The sequence below is a fragment of a genome, unplaced genomic scaffold (genome assembly GCF_019419815.1).
Source record: "Pyrus x bretschneideri cultivar Hongxiangsu unplaced genomic scaffold, Pyrus_bretschneideri_v1 Contig130, whole genome shotgun sequence".
In the NCBI taxonomy this organism is placed as follows: Eukaryota; Viridiplantae; Streptophyta; class Magnoliopsida; order Rosales; family Rosaceae; genus Pyrus; species Pyrus x bretschneideri.
Genome location: NW_025999425.1, coordinates 325,249 through 338,468, shown reverse-complemented (window position 1 = coordinate 338,468; position 13,220 = coordinate 325,249). Strand labels below are relative to the sequence as shown.

Sequence of the window (13,220 nt, the reverse complement as noted above, 5' to 3'; positions counted from 1 at the left end):
TTACGGTATAGCATAATCTGTAGTACTTATTTCTCTTTAAATGTAAATTTCGAACATACACACATGTTAAAGCGTGTCTTACAAACTAGATGAAGAAACTTGAATGACATATTGTATGTGCTCAAGCAATCCCCATGCTTGGTATCATCACGTTGAGAATGTCTCAAAGATGAATGACATATTGTATGTGCTCAAGCAATCCCCTCCTCATCTACCTCTTACGAAACTAGCTTCAAAGGAGGAGTGTCAAAATTATGCTAGCCACTATGAGGATGACTTACAAGCCAAATGCTTAATCCTCACTTCACTTAGTGAAGAGTTTAAGAAGCTACATAAGCACATGCACACTTCTTGTACCATAGTTGATAGTTTGCATAAGATGCATGACATTGAGACTAGTAATCTACGATTCTCAAATGTTTGTAGTCTATTGAATGCCAAAATGGCAAAGGGGACATCGGTCAAAAAACATAGATAAAAGATGGAAAGGATCTTTCAAGATCTTGAAAGTTTAGGAACTTCCATGGATTGGAAATGGCCCAAGATTTTTTCCTTGCATCTCTCTCGGATGATTTCACTAAGTTTATAGTAAACTATAAAGTGAATAGATTCGATCATACTTGTACTGAGATGATTGACATGGGCTGTAAGTTTGAACAAAGTTTCAAAAAGGATAGTGGGAGTGAGAGTGCAATCACAAGGAAAAGGTTGCATAAGAAGAAGGCAAGAAAATCCAAAGGAACATGCTTTCATTGTGGAAAGGATGAACATTGGAAGAAGAAATACAGGGTGCGCATTGTGAGCCTTATGACACGAACTTTTGAAGGGACTATTTATGTCATAGAGAGTGCTTTTACAGTAAGCTCCAATTCCTGGATATTTGATTCAGGAGCTAGTCAACATATCTGCAATTCGTTGCAGGGACTAATAGGGAGTAGGACATTGCACAATGGGGAAATGATTATGCGAGTTGGGAACGACACTAAGATCTCTGCAAAAGTAGTAGGCACCTACATGCTTAAACTACCCTCTGGGGAAGTCTTGGAACTTAAAAATTATTTATATTTTCCTTCATGTATAAAGAATTTGATTTCCATCTCTATGCTTTTACGAGATGGGCACTCAGTATTGTTTGACAAAATGAGTTGCACTTTGTATTTGAATGGTCGTATTATCTCTCATGGTAACATGATAGAGGGACTTTTTTCACCTAAAGACAAGTACTGGGATGCACTGTATTGAAAGCGAGAATACCTCAAAACCTAAAAGGGCTAGAGAAGAAGTTAACCAAGAAAAGATGTGGCATCTTAAACTTGGACATGTGAACCTTGATAAGATTCACAAGATGTCAAAAGACGGATATTTCTGCCCATTAGGTAATGACCAAATGGGTACTTGTGAATGTTGCTTGAAAGGGAACATAACCAAATCTCCATTCACTGGAAAGGGAAAGCGTGCCACTGAAATTCTAGGGTTAATCCACATTGACATATGTGGACCTATGTCTACTACGTCGATAGGAGGTTTCTTCTACTATATCATATTCACTGACGATCACTTTCGGTTTGGCTATGTGTATCTTATGAAGTACAAGGCAGAATCTTTTGAAAAGTTCAAAGAATTCAAGAATGAAGTTGAGAAGCAATCTGGGAACTAGATAAAGATCCTAAGATCAAATCGAGGGGGGAGAGTATCTAAGTAACGAGTTCCTAGATTATCTCAAAGAGTGTGGAACAATATCACACTGAACTCCACCATGAACTCCATAACTTAATGAAGTTTCTGAAAGGAGAAATTGAACCTTGATGAACATGGTTCGTTCTATTATAAGTTCCACCGATCTAGCAGCAACATTATGGGGATACGCTCTATATACAACAACTTACATGCTTAATAGAGTACCTTCCAAGTCAGTTTCACAGTCGCCCTATGAAATATGGCATGGGAGAAAGTCAAGTCTTAATCACATTAAGATTTGGGCTTGTGAAGCATATGTCAGGAAGCTTGAAGCTACTAAACTTGAAGCGAGATCAGTTAGGTGCTATTTTGTGGGATATCCTAGAGAAACTATGGGATATGAGTTCTACCATCTTGACGACTAGAAAGTCTTTGTCGCTAGAACTACTAAGTTTCTAGAGGACGAATTTGTTCTCAAAGGAATTACAAGTAAAACAATGGAAATTAATGAGATTAATGATAAACCACAAACAAAAACTCGACGAGTTGACAACCTTGTTCTTGAACCCCTAACTCCACGTAGATCTGAACGAGTCAGCAAGCCACCTAAGATGTATGGCTTGGATAATGACTTTGGGGAATTGCACCTTTTCGGTGACAATGACACAAAGAAGGACTCTAGAGACTAAAATTGAAGCAATGTCCGACATTGATTCAAAGAGATGGCAAAAGGCCATGAAATCTAAGATGGATTCCATGTATTAAAATCAGGTCTGGACTCTAGTAGACCCTCCAGAAGATATAGTACCTGTTGGAAACAAATAGATCTTCAAGAGGAAGATAGGCACTGATGGGAACATGGAGACTTATAAGGCTAGACTAGTAGCCAAGGGTTACAGGCAACGAGAAATGATTGACTATAAAGAAACCTTATCTCATGTAGCCATGATTAAGTTCATTCGGATTTTGCTAGCTATAGCTGTATACCATGATTATGAGATATGGCAAATGGACGTGAAAACAACATTTTCTGAATGGCTACCTAGAGGAAGAGCTCTATATGACTCAACCTGAAGGTTTCATGTCCAAGTCTGAAAAGACTAAGGTATGAAAGCTTCAAATGTCCATTTATAAACTTAAGCAAGCCTTCAGGAGTTGGAACATTCATTTTGATATTGAAATCAAATCGTTTAGTTTTACTCAAAATGAAGACGATAATTGTGTTTATCAAAAGGTCGTTAGGGATGCAGTTGTATTCACAGTGTTATATGTAGATGGCATATTACTATTTGGGAATGACATTGCAGTACTTTCTTCTGTAAAAGTGTGTTTGTCCAAAACCTTCCACATAAAAGATTCGGGAGATACATCGTATGTGCTTGGGATAAAGCTCTATCGTGATAGATCTAGAAAATTAATGGGATTATCCTAATCTATGTACATAGATAAGGTGCTAAGTAGATTCCAGATGGAACTATCTAAGAAAGGTTTTCTTCCTGTGAGACATAGAATTCACCTTTCTAAGTCCAGGAGACCTAAAACTCCTGAAGAAATACGGCAGATGAGTGTTGTTCCTTATGCTTTCGCCATAGGAAGTCTTATGTATGCCATGATATGCACAAGGCCTAATATCCCATATGCTGTGACCATTACTAGTCGATATCAATCTAACTCAGGATTAGAACACTGGGTAGCTGTCAAGACAGTCCTTAAGTACTTAAGAAGAACTAAGGACATGTTCCTCGTTTATGGAGGAGCGACATAGTCGCGAGTGGAAACCTATACAGACGCAGATTTCCAATCTAACGTCAATGATAGAAGTTCCAACTTCGGATATGTGTTCACTCTAAATGGTGGGGCTGTCAGCTGGAAAAGAAAGAAACAAGATGTAATTGTTGATTCCATGACGAAGGTTGAATATGTCGCTGCAGCTGAAGCCGGCAAAGAAACGTTCTGGATGAAGAAGTTCATTACTGAACTTAGAGTGGTTCCAACCATTACATCACTAGTAACTTTGTACTGTAATAATAGTGGGGTGATAGCTCAAGCCAAGGAACCCAATGCTCATCAAAAGAATAAACATTTTGGAAGATGCTTTAACATCATTAGAAGATATGTTGCTAAGGGAAAAGTCAACATCCTCAAGGTTGCCTCAGCCGATAACATAGCGGATCCATTGATGAAGTCAATGTCTCAAATCCAACTTGACCGCCATATTGAAAAGATGGGTATTAGATACAAAGGAATGTGGCTTTAAGTGCAAGTGGGAGATTGTTGGAAGTATGCCCACAAAGCCACTTATTCGATGTAATAGCTTTTGGAATACTTATTGTGTTAAACTATTATATGTTTAAGGAAGGGCAAAGCTTATTGTTAATCACTATTTATTGTATTATGTGTTTAAGTAATAAGGGAATCCAAGAAATGTATTTAATCTAAAAGAGAAGTGATCTAAGTAAGTTAGATTAACGAGACCTTTCTCTTATATTCATTCCTAAAATGTTCCTAGCCATAGAATTGCCAATTGGGCATTGACAATCCGCTAAGGTTAGTATGTGTTATGTTAACTCAAGCGTGAGTGATTAGTCTCAAGTCATTTAGTGTTGGACCCTGAGACAAACACATAGGTGCTCAAAAGGTAATTAAGTACACTAAACTACGATCAAAAGAGAGTTCGAACATACATGTCATGTAAGAACTCGTAAGTTGCGATATGCAAAGTAGTCCCTTGACCTAAGGCATCATAGGTATCTAATGGTTAGATCCTTGATCTTTGATCATGTTAAAGGCATTCCATCGAGAGCATCCACGACATTGTTGGAGTCAAGCTATCTAGTCATCTAGGCATACGAGCGCACAACAAGGGATCTGTAACCTTCCATAGAGGAGGGAGAATACCCTGAGATATGATTCGGGAATCTTTGGCCAAAGCATACAAATATGACTTAGGAAGTTTGTTCCAAATCATATTCAATTGAATCATATAGAGAAGTATCACATTGGATAGTAGACATGAATTAAACTATCACTCAAACGATGTGATTAAGAGTATTGTATTAGAGAAGGACCGTATTGTATTGTAATTGTAATTGGATAGGTTCTCCAACCACTTCTACTTAGCTTGGGTAGCCATGACATATAGCTAGGTGTCACTAATGGTTTGTGGAAGCCCTAAAGATTATAAAACACTAATCTTCATCAAAGGGAGAATTGAAATGAAGTTTCAATTCACAATTGATCGTTAACAGTAACAATCGCCCACTGCCTTGCTAATTGGAACCTAATGGATCGTATACCGAGTAAGGATGAAAGTGAAGAAATATAAATGAGATGGATAAGCAATTAAATGGTTTAATTTAGAATGGTCAAGATTAATTAATTAGTTAATTAATTATACGAAAGGTTCATATTAGGCTTTCAAGTTAGTTTCGGGTCTTGAGGCCCAAAAGGATTTTAGTCCATTATATTTAAGTTGTATGACAACTAAAATAAAATGGACAATTAGCCCAATAACTAAAGGAAACCGGCCATAGGGTGAGTGGTAGCAAACTTGGGCTAATTGCAAGTTTGCCACTCACATGTGAGGTGGTATAAAGGCATCTTTATAGCCATTCTCTCGTTAGGGTTTTCTTTTGAGGCAAAAGAGAAAAACTCTTTCTCTCTTTGTCTTCCAAAGAGGCCGGCCACACATAGAAGAAAATAGCTAGCAATCTTCCTTCCTCTAAGTCATCCATTTCATCTTCACACCTCGTCCTTGGTGTGGAGACTTAGAGACACCAAACTTTTGGTGTTCTTGGAGTTCCTCTCCTCAAATCCTCAAGGAGCAAAGGAGAAGCAAAGAAGCAACCATCCAAAGGAGTAAAGGAGGTGACTTGAAGGCCCTCCACTTGGGTGAATCCCTTGTGTAAACAAGGATGAGCTTCAAGGGTAATGAAACTCAAACTCTTTCTTCTCTTTAATTTGTTAAAGAGTCTTTTGCTTCACCATTCACTAGGCTTTGAAAGTCATGGGTTTTAGAATTGTTTTTGAATGCATGCCTACTTTAAAGTGTTATTAGTTTGCTTATGTGTTCAAATGTTCTCACATGTTCTTAGTTAGGACAAATTTTTTCCTTCAAGTGGGTTAGACAGTTAGTTTTTGGGAAAGAAGGATAATTAGTGGAGATTAACTCCGCACTATAATGCATATGCATGATTGAGTTTTCGCTATTATGGTATAACACAATCTGTAGTACTTATTTCTCTTTAAATGTAAATTTCAAACATACACACATGTTGAAGCATGTCTTACAAACTAGATGAAGAAACTTGAAAATTTTAGCAACTTGTGTTCAACTTATGATTTGTTTGGAAGGAGAGAATGAGTCCTTCAAGTGTCAAGTATTTTCTTTAAAATAATAATCATTAGCCCTAATTGGGAAGGGTAGTGCTGCTCACACACCTTTTTTTACCTCCCACACTTTCTTGGTTAAGTTTTGTTCATTGATCTACTTCATGATTTGATCCGACGGCCGAAAATTGAGAGTGGTGTGTAAGAAGTAAAAATGAGTGTGTGGATAGTAGCACCCAATTGTGAATTGTGCTAATGAACAATCAGCACGTGCCTCACTTGGTTTAGTTATCGGAAAGTGATCCTCTCCGGATCCCTTCCACCAAATCCACCAATCCGGACCCTTGAAATTTGATCAAACGGCTAAAGTTTTTATGATTTTTAAAGGAAGCCCCTATTTTTAGCCATTGGATCAAATTTCAAGGGCCCGAATTGGTGGATTTGGTGGAAGGGATCCGGAGAGGATCCTTTTCCTTGGTTATCTAAAGCCAAGGAGATATATATATTTAAAGAAAAAAAAAAAGCAAGGAGATATAAACCTCCATGGGAGGTCTCCAAAGAGCAACAAGAACCTAGCTAGTGAAATCTGGGAAGAGATCCTCTCAGGATCAGGATCTCTTCCGCCAAAGCCACCAAATCAAGTGATCCGGGCTCTTGAAATTTGGTCAATCGGCTAAAGTTATTATAACTTTTAAAGTGGGCCCATGTTTTTAGCCGTTTGATCAAATTTCAAGAGCCCAGATCACTTGATTTGGTGGCTTTGATGGAAGAGATGAAGAGGACTCTTTCTGTGAAATCCAACCCACCAAGATAAAGATCCAAGTAGTGGTCCCTGTAGTACAAGCAAAGCCAAAAAGTATCACTTTAATCGTCGCCTATCTTTGATCCCTCTGTGGTCTTAAAGTTCTCAAAACATAAGCATAATTGATAAGTAACAAGTATCCGCAACTTGTATCGGGCAGCTAGGTTGGAATTTTTATACATTTTTATTTTATCAATAGCTATGTTGGATATTAGTTTAAATTATCCAACACATACGCAGGGCATGTGTTATTAGTTTAGTTGGTTTTGGAACCTTAACAACTATTGACTTCTCTTTCTCTTATAAAATGAGGCCGTACTTGTACTTGTGCTAAAAGAAATCCATCCCTAATCCCTTGTACATTTAGGGTTGTGAGAGGCACAAATCTCTTTTTCTCGTTTTACTGATATGAGGGAAATAATATGAATTTTAGATTTCTTTTAGAGCGAAAAAGAGAACACAATCCAACTACGAGTTTACATTAGTCGTTTTCTAACTTAAAGCGTAAGAAAGTTTATTGTGCGATTTGAGCATCTCCGATTGTGGAAGATTTTCCACATTAGCCTTAATTAGTTTTTTAAACTATCTCCAAATTGGTTAGTTAATTTACATAGGAAAAGAATGTTCCTAGTGCTGCTTTTAGGAGCAACAACGTGATTGGACAATGCATTAAAATTCCAGTATATTGCGATCGGTCACTTGCATGGAAAAAAGATCATTCTTGATCGGCGGGGACCATTTTTTTTGGACAAGTATCTTCTTCGAATTTTTTTTGTGGGAATCCGGGAATCAATCAATCATGTCCGTTCATCGTACATGGTGCGATCAATTTTCGTTAGGTACTATTTATATTGAATTTTAAATCAAAAATTAAAAATAATTTCTAATCGTACGATATATGATGAACAAACACGATTAACTGGTCCTCTGGATCCCCACAAAGAGAATCTGGAGAAAATCCTATTCCTCTTTTTTTAACTTCACTCTGTACTCAGCAGCTAGCTGGCTCTTGATAGTTATACTAAGGGGGGCCGGCAAACACTATATTGCATAAAACAATTATGCTTAACAGTGTCATAATGAGTCGGGTGAATGGTTCATTACTAATCATATTGATATCATCTCAACTTAGTTACATTTTCACAAAAGACATTTGTGCTATTAGTAGGAAGTAGTAATATATTTTGTTAAGTTTCAAATGTGGACCTCACGAGAAACATTAAGGAAATTCTCTCAAAAGCAGGATTCTTCATGAACTTTTTGCCGCCTCATAGTTTAGCGTCAATTTTCATGCCAACATTATAAAATAGTGTTAAAGCCATGAGGTGACTAAAAGTTCATAAAGAATCCCATTTTTTAGAGAGTCCCCTTAACATTTCTCGAAACTCTTATCCAACAAATAGTTAATGCATATGATAATTATAGGAATTACACATTGGAAAATGGTGATAAGTCTCATGGGATCGATTGGGAAGATTTGCGCTCCCCCTAGTGTATACCACGTTTTCCCCACAAGTGGGTTTTAATTTTTAGTGCACTTTTCTCAATTGTGATTAATACCCATGACTGAGCCAAATATCCATCACAGGAGGGGCCCTTATACCAAATGAAAGAAAATAGAAAACAATAGTTACAAGGATGTTTAATTGGAGAGCAATCAAAAGTATTTTGTTGTTAGTATAGTCATTGAAAAATTTAATCAAACAAGACTGATGAAGCTTTAAATTTTGTATGAAAAATTTAGTATCGAGATGATTATTTCACAATAACAGAGTTTGTTTACGTACAAGCTTTAATAAAAAACGGATTAACACAATAGATTCGAACAAAAATTTAAAGTCATGGCTAGCTCAAAACTATTATTATGAGATTTTTCTCTCAACATAATTAGATCTTCCTCTAGATTGTATAGATATTGTTTAATATGATATGTCAAAAAAAAAAAAAAAAAAAAAGGCTTGAAAAATCAAAAGGTCGTTGGCATCAAAAGGCTTATATGGTAAAATAGAAGACTAGTTATAAGGCTTATTTGGTAAGAAAATCAGAAAATTGTTTGCATAAATAAGTCTCGAACCCATGACTTGCTGAAAACTTTGCACTCAACTCCACTAATGGATCATATGCTCTTGATTGTATGAGCTAGCAGACAAAACATATAAAATGGGTGAAATTTCAAGATGGGCCCTTGCCTATTCTGACCTCTATGTGGCTCTGTCCCTAGAGCATACACCATAATTAGGGTGGTGAGTAAAGATGGTTCCTTTCATATAGTGAGATGTTTATGATACCTGACTCAGCATGACAGACTATAATAAAAAATTGTGGTAAACTAAGTAAGTTGGTAGTACTACAAAGTAGTCGTTGACTATATATTTCTCGGTTCTATGAATTTTTTTTTTCAATTGACAAATCAAGAATATTTATTATATACATATAATATGTGAGTTTTGTGGATACATATTTCCGCCTTCTCCTTCTTGGACGAAAATGCAACTGCAAAACAATTAACACCTTAGGTCAAGGCCAAGAGCCTTATGCACCCACGATGAATGAGGGGAGGGCTTTGGCTGAAGAACCGATGCCAAAGTTAGAATTTGAGGGAAAAAGTGTTTAGAGAATTTTAGAGAATTTTGCAAAAGAGTTGGAATTAGGTTTTTGGGAGAAATGTGAGCTATTTATAGGGGTGTGGCCGGCCCCCATTTGGAGAAAATGGTTCCGGCTACTTATGGTGGTTTTTGGGTGTAATTGCAAGATATTATGTCAAAATAATATCTTCCAATCAATTAGGAAATTAATCAATTAATTTAGGTAATTAATCCTAATTTGAATGAATATTTGAGGGTTACCTTTTGGGGAAGATTTGATGAGGATGTATGAAATAGATTTTGAATAAATACCTATTTTGCTCACTTTTGACCTTGATTATCCGCTGCTTGCGTGTGGGAGTTCCGGTGTGCCTCAAGGTAATTTTGTTTTATTTACCTAAAAATTCACGTGTCGTATCCAAATTCTTCTTGATTATTTTTGGCTCCACAAGTTTGAAGTCATTTATTACTTTTTTAGTGTCCAAAAGTAGTACACAACAATGCACTTATTTTTAATTTTACTTGTTAACCTTTTCAACCGATCCTCTACTGCAGAAGAGGTTTGCTTTGTTGAAAGAGTTAAGCTATAGAAGCAAATTCAAAATTGTTTGGAAATGGTTGGGGAGAGGATAATTAAGTCATTATGTTGTGGAAGCTAGGGCTTTAACGTTTCTAAAATCGATAACATGTGTATTGTCTGCTCGGATACCACAAAAGAACTAGAGAAACAACATCCAACTCTTGGAAATTAATTGGTATCAAACTGAGCTCCGCCGATGCGATGACAATGATAACAACAACAAAAAATTACGATTAAAGAGAAAATAGCTTGCAGTTTTCCCAACTCTTACAAGCTTGCATGTTCGAAGGTTGGAGCATTGATGAGACCCATTCCGGTCGCGTGATCAGCATGAAAATGAGTGTTCATGGCGTCGATCAACTTCAGCCCCAACTCTTTGACAAGCAAGATATCCCTATCTACCGTCTTGTCCACCGGCTCAATCAACTACAAATTCAACCAACAAATTAAAGACCCAAAATTCGCATCATAGTTTCATCATCATCCTAATCATAATTATAATCAAAATTAGTACTTAAATAATTAAACATTTAATAGAAAAGGGTGACCAGAGCGGGTTTGTCGGGGTTAGAGACATCGGTGAGCAAGTAAGTGTAGGCGGATGACTCCTCGAAGAGCTGGCAGAAGAGGAGCTTGGAAGAAGAACCCACTGTTACAAAAATCTCTGCCTAGCACTGTCTAGACGCTAAGACGGCTAGCTGGTCATCGTCCCAATTAATAACTAGGGTTTGGAAAATTAAGAAAGGTGACCTTGACCACCTAAGCACCCGTCTAACCCGCTTATACCCGCCTAGGTTGTGACTCTTAGACAGAGATGGGTATTTTCGTCGAACACATTGTGGGCACCCAAAGGCGTGAGAGCTGTTTCCGAATCCCAAATGTAGCAGCCCAATCCGGCTATTTTGGCTAACCCGCGTACAATGGCAGAAACGTAATTAATTCAAAATGGGGGCCCTATTCACAACAAACATGAATAGTGCAATTCGAACCTCTACTTTAGACTAGAGTAATCGAGGCCCCATTTCATTCTAATGCTTTTTAATTTGGTTATAAACTTATTATGAAACTGGATGTGCTAGAGCTTTTTCTTAATAAATTATTTTTCTTTTCTAGAAAGAAAAATGATTCGTTCATTCCTAGTAGTCACGTGGTACTCTCAAAGTGCGTAGAAAGTGGGAAGGGTACTTCTTGATAGAAAGCCCATTAAACTACAAGAGGATTCAGTGGAGGATCCATAACGTTGAAATCTATTATCTACAAGTTTAAATATAAACCCTAATGCGGGTTATAACCCTTGGAATATTCTCAAAACAAGATACAGTGATCAAGTATTCAATTATATAATTAAAAAAGAAAACCAAGAAAAGCAAATTCATCACTTTAAGACGAACATTTCCATATATATACGAACCGTATGTGCAGCCATTTAAGTCCTAGGAACAATTTCAGACAAAACATGACTGCATCTACTTCCTCTACTCTTCAGCTCCTTCAGGAGGTCCTCGGAGGCATCAACTCCAGAAGATTACTCCTACAAAACCCACTTTACCAACTACCAAACACCGCCTCTTCTCCAGTTTCTACAAACACAATCGACTCACCGTCAACAGACCAATACCCTGGAGACAACAGCTTCGATGCTAATGTTGTTATGGTCCTCTCAGTCCTTCTGTGTGCCCTAATTTGCTCTCTAGGGTTAAACTCCATCATCAAGTGTGCTTTGAGGTGCTCAAGTTTTGTATCCTCCTCAGAGTCTAGATCAGCAGGCAACAACAACGCCACCTCAGCTAGGTTAGCCAACACAGGAGTAAAGAAAAAAGCCCTAAAAACGTTCCCGACAGTGAATTACTCAGCTGAGTTAAAACTGCCTGGCTTGGACACGGAGTGTGCCATCTGTCTATCTGAGTTTACCGCCGGTGAGCGTGTACGCCTTCTGCCCAAGTGTAACCATGGTTTCCATGTCCGCTGCATTGATAAGTGGTTGAGTTCGCACTCTTCGTGCCCAAAATGCAGGCACAACTTGATTGAGACGTGTCAGAAGATTGTAGGCTACAGCCAACCGAGCTCATCGGAACCAGTTCAAGACACCATTGTAAGCATTGCACCACTTGAACCTGAAGGTTTCGTGCGTAGTTATAGGGGTATTAGCTAGCTGAGTTTGTGATTCTTTTGTTAAGTAGTTGTATAACTTTTAGTTAATATATATAATGATATATATACATATATGTTTAGCTTTCTGGGTTTGAGCTTTGTTCCTTGGGGGTTTTGAGCCTTCATTTCACTTAGCCAACCCAATAGCCAATACAACGTGTAATTATTGCTTCTTGTGAATTTGTATAGTGTTTGCAATTTGTGAATTGTTCAATTCTTTACCCTAGTTAATTGTTCAATCCATTTTTATTTACGTTGATAGATTACTATCAACTAGCTTTTAATCTTATAATATTTCATCTGGATGCTGAAAAATATCTCAAATTATTATCCCATCCTCTATCAATTAAAGAAAAAGCATGGGCTGACTCAACATAGCAAGAAGCTTTGTCCAAAGTGTCTGGCTATAGGATCGCTGTTAGTGGAATCACTTGATGCCCCAGCTAGATTTGAAATCTTGAAAAGGAATCCCCCAATCAGCTGGGACAACTAATCTATTTCTTGTTCCTTTTTATTTCAATCAACGTTCTAAAAGCAATGCTTTTAACTTTCCCCAATAATATGCTGTACAATACAAAAGGCCTTGCTAGTGCCATATCAAAAACATAATTTTGTCAAGGGGCCGGTGGATTGGGTTGTCACAATAAGTTCAATTCATCTCGATTTTGAGGCCTATAGCTTCACCGACATAGAAGTTTATCAAATTCTTTGACACAGCTTTTATTTATTTATTTTTTTCTTAATTTCTTTTACAATTACAGGATATTAAACATTTAATATTCTATTCTACATCTGATTATTCTTAAAAATAAAAATAAAAAAAATAAAAAAGTAGAAACAAAGTTTTTTAAAACACGTCAAAAAATGTACGGTCAACCAAAGAACCAGAATGTTTAAAAAATGTTCCAAATTCTATACCAAGGGAAGTCATTTCAAATCCATGCCAAGGGAGTTAAGTAAGCCAATTGCTACTTAGTTTGGGATTGCTACAATAATATATAGGATGATGTTATCCACACACATTAAAAAGGTAGAAACAAAGTTTTTTAAAACACATCAAAAAATGTACGATCAACCAAAGAAACAGAATGTTTAA

General features: G+C 37.0%; 1 protein-coding gene across 1 annotated transcript; it reads left to right on the top strand.

The window, feature by feature from the left end:
• Positions 1 to 11,332: 11,332 nt before the first annotated feature.
• Positions 11,333 to 12,338, top strand: LOC103926845 (RING-H2 finger protein ATL78). The gene has a single exon (XM_009335724.3). The coding sequence runs from the start codon at positions 11,388 to 11,390 to the stop codon at positions 12,123 to 12,125; it is 738 nt and encodes a 245-aa protein (XP_009333999.2). The 5' UTR covers positions 11,333 to 11,387; the 3' UTR covers positions 12,126 to 12,338.
• Positions 12,339 to 13,220: the final 882 nt, after the last annotated feature.

Bases quoted from the DNA above. Each gene is read 5' to 3' on its own strand.
- LOC103926845 (XM_009335724.3), top strand. From the start codon at position 11,388: ATGTGCAGCCATTTAAGTCCTAGGAACAATTTCAGACAAAACATGACT.